Genomic DNA, 3,964 nt, shown 5'->3' with positions numbered 1-3,964 from the left:
GTATCTAACTAGGATCTTGATATAGAGGATGATGTTGTGCCTCTTTAGTTGCATGTCGATCGAGTCTATAGTTGGAGTCACTTTGATATGTAACACACGGGGAATACATTGTTCTTTTATTTATTTTCTTATGTTGTATATCTTTTCTTTATTTGGATATTGAACCACTTTTCAAACTTATTGTTGTTGAGGCTTTTATGCCGACTATTTTATAAATTCAATTTCTTATCAAATGGTTTAATTTTGAATTATGTTGTTCATGTATGTTTTCTTATAGTATGAATGACATCCTAATTGAATGATTTATGTGTTATACATGTTATATTTAATTATTTTTCGATTCGGGAAGTAGGGTGTTACAGGATACACCGATGCTAGCTTCGTGGAAGATAAGGATGACTTCAGATTGCAATCTAGTTATATGTTTTGCTTAAATGGTGGTGTTATGAGATGGAAAAGTTCAAAGTAGGATACATTCACTGATTCTCCAACTGATGCCGAGTATATTGCTTGCTCAAGTGCAGCAAAGGAAGTCGATTGGATAAAGAAGTTCATTAGTAAACTTGGCATAATCCTTAGCATTGCGGATCCATTGATCTCTATTTTGATAACAATGATGCTATCGCACAAGCTAAGGAGCCTAAATCTCACAATAATCCAAACATATACTTAGGTGATATCACCTCATTTGAGAGATAATCGATAGATGGGATGTGAAGATATGCAAAGTACCAACACTTGACAATGTGGTTGATCCACTAGCAAAGCGTCTTGCGTAGCAAAAGCATGATGATCATACTAGATCTATGGGTATTAGGTGTATCCATGATTGGCTCTAGTTATAGTGGGAGATTATTGGTGTAAGCCATAAAGGCCAATAATTTTATTAGAACTTGGTAGTCGTATCAAATTATTTATTAATAATTAAAAGACATTTCTTTAGTATGTTTGTTTTTCCAAAATAATAAAGTCTCTAGAATAGCTAGTTTGTTTAATGAAATATTAAGTGTGACTTAATCATGAGATTGCATTAAATATAAGGACACTATTTTTAAAGTATGCTTAGTCGATATTTATTGAGAAGTGGGATAACATTAAAACATTGATACTATGATGTGGATAGACTGATTATCACATCTCATAAATCATGGATAAAGAGTTATCAAATCTTCACACATGTATGAATATCAAGAGTAATAATTATAGTGGATTGACCCGCTATGAGAATATTACTTAGAATGTTATGTAAAGTGTCATAAGTTATTCTCACGATGATAGTGGTATATATCACCCTTCGACTTGAAACCACTATGGACCTTAGATGTAAAGTCGAGTACTTTATTGTTGATCAAATGTTGTCAATAACTAGATGACCATAAAGATAGTTGATGGGTACTTCACAAATCATGCTAAGGGACATGAATGACCTAGATAAATTTTTCCATCATGCATAACAGAATAAATGTCTAAGGGTTCAATACGAAACTAGAGAAGGGTGACACATTTTATGTCTTGTGCATAATATAGACACGAGGAAAAAAATGTAATTGTATACACACGCCTTATCACATAAAGGTTTTGTCATGTCACATGATATTTTGTGACTTGGATAACATGACGTGCTACTAGATACCGCTCATTGTTTATTATATTAAATGTATGATTTAATATAATTGACAATGTCATAAGAACCTACATGATCACACACATAAGGATAACTTGATGAGAGATAGAATAAATAAGGATTATTGTAAGGTATAATGTACTTAAGAGAATTACGGAATATTGTAAGATAGAACACACTTAAGTGGAATACGAAATATAGTAAGGTATCGCCGACTTAAGTGAAATATAGTACACCATAAGGTACAATCTACTTAAGTGAGATTTTTCAGCTTGTAGCCCACACAAGTGGTTCTATAATTAGAATCCGTGTGCATAAGCTCCTAGACTTAATGAAATTCGGTTTGTTAAACCCCTGTCGTAATCTCTCTCTCTCTCTCTCTCTCTCTCTCTCTCTCTCTCTCTCTCTCTCTCTCTCTCTCTCTCTCTCTCTCTCTCTCTCTCTCTCTCTCTCTCTCTCTCTTTTCATTTGTAGCACTACCACTGAGGTCAAATACAATTAGTTCGTCTGGACTGAGTAGATGCGTTGTTTTTTGTCCAACGCCCGTGATCGTTCATCCAATTTTGCATGGCGTTGTTTTTTGTCCAACACTCGTGTTCATTAATCCAATTCTGCATCAAAGATTTTAATCACCACAAGAGATAACCATTTTTATTATTGATCATGTTCATTCGTAAATACCGAATTAAGAAAAAAAATTATTTTCCATTGCATATTATATCACGATTTCCATTTAATAACATCACATTTTTACAAAACCAACACTATTAGAGACTTTTAATAAAAAAAGAAATGGGATACATTAACAAACTAGATTACTAACTAAATACATATTTGTTTTATTAATGACCTCATTATGAAAAAAAATGGGATGAACATTTAATTGATACTAAAAAAAAATCTCAAACATGATTATATGGATCTTCCTCTACTTTGAGTATGGTAATTTTGATAAAAGGAAATTAAAATTCAAAACAATGTCAAAGAACACACATAAGTTTTGAATTTTCTTAACACTTCCATTAAACAAAATGTACATGTCAATATATGTTACAATATTAACGGGTCTAATTATTAGGACCCCAACAACTTAAGTACATGACTGTCCTCAAAGATTCCTCAGATTGCTTTGCCTGTTCTTCCTTTAATCTATTAGAAACCATAGCATAAGAATAAGAAGAAGAAAGCTTCTTTGATTGAGACAAAGATCTCAAATGATTTTTGACATGATGTTGAGCTAATCTTAAACCATAATTCCACCTGCATAAACCTTGGTCTTTCAAGGCTTCCACAACTCCAACACTAGCTGCAACTGTCCAAATTCTGCTTGTTGAACTCATCATGAAATAATTTGAAATCTTGCTAGTTTAGTGTATGGCTAATTGGTAGATAAAAACGGAAGAAACCTCTGTAGCTTGATTTTGTTTTGATTGAAGATGCAATTGAGTGAAGATAGTTTTATATACCTTAAAGTAAGATGTGATTGGGCGTAACAATGTTTGTAAAAACCAGTGGCATGAAAAAGCTAGCTACTGGTTTTGGTGGAAACCATGGTTTTGTCATTATGATAGTAAATAATAAAAGCTTCATAATGAAGTTCAATGTATCATCAATTTTTGGGACCATGTACGTGTACATATGACAGATATGTCACGCTTACAATATGTTCATTTATATGCGCGAAATTGTTGTCTACAGCTGTATAGTCTTGTCCTGTCCGGGTTTTTCCCCTTCCTTTTGTTGTATAGAAGGGCAAAATAGTCCATTAGAACAAAGAAGGGCAAAATAGTCACCTAGCGTTTTTTGACGGTATGAATAATTTACAATAAAACGGCTATTGTTGGTTAAAAAATAGATTTAATGATTCGTTTGTTAGAAATTTCGGCACATTTGTATTTGATAAATTACAACATTGTTAATCCAACTCGATTAATAATTATGCAGAGATATCAAAAGTAAAAACACAATTTTTGTTAGTGCATGAGACACTTTTAATGAAAAGAGAAAGAGAGAGAATGAAGAATAATGATTGTTATTATTGAATATTATGAAAGGTTATATAACTGAATTATAATATATTTGTATTTATATAAAAAGTCACTGGTACTCTAAATAATAAACTAACTCACTAATTTGGTAACTAAGTAACTAATAAACCCTAACCCTAATTAATTTGGGGTTGAATCACAATTTAGATTATATCATAACATACCCCATTATAATCAAAGTTGTCGAACACAAACTAATCATAGTCGATCTGAACTATTCCTAATTTCCTTCTCAACGTTAGGAATCTGTCGATCTTCTTTCTTTTGATAAAATTGTCGGCCGATTGTACTT

At 32.1% G+C, this 3,964-nt stretch overlaps 1 protein-coding gene across 1 annotated transcript; it reads right to left on the bottom strand.

Moving 5' to 3' along the window:
• Window positions 1–2,618: 2,618 nt before the first annotated feature.
• On the bottom strand, window positions 2,619–3,180 carry LOC127083410 (uncharacterized). The gene has a single exon (XM_051023722.1). It carries the CDS (start codon window positions 2,965–2,967, stop codon window positions 2,692–2,694), a length of 276 nt encoding a protein of 91 aa, XP_050879679.1. The 5' UTR covers window positions 2,968–3,180; the 3' UTR covers window positions 2,619–2,691.
• Between the last annotated feature and the right edge of the window lie 784 nt (window positions 3,181–3,964).

Source organism: Lathyrus oleraceus, chromosome 5 (genome assembly GCF_024323335.1).
Source record: "Lathyrus oleraceus cultivar Zhongwan6 chromosome 5, CAAS_Psat_ZW6_1.0, whole genome shotgun sequence".
In the NCBI taxonomy this organism is placed as follows: Eukaryota; Viridiplantae; Streptophyta; class Magnoliopsida; order Fabales; family Fabaceae; genus Lathyrus; species Lathyrus oleraceus.
This window is presented reverse-complemented; position numbering and strand designations above follow the sequence as displayed.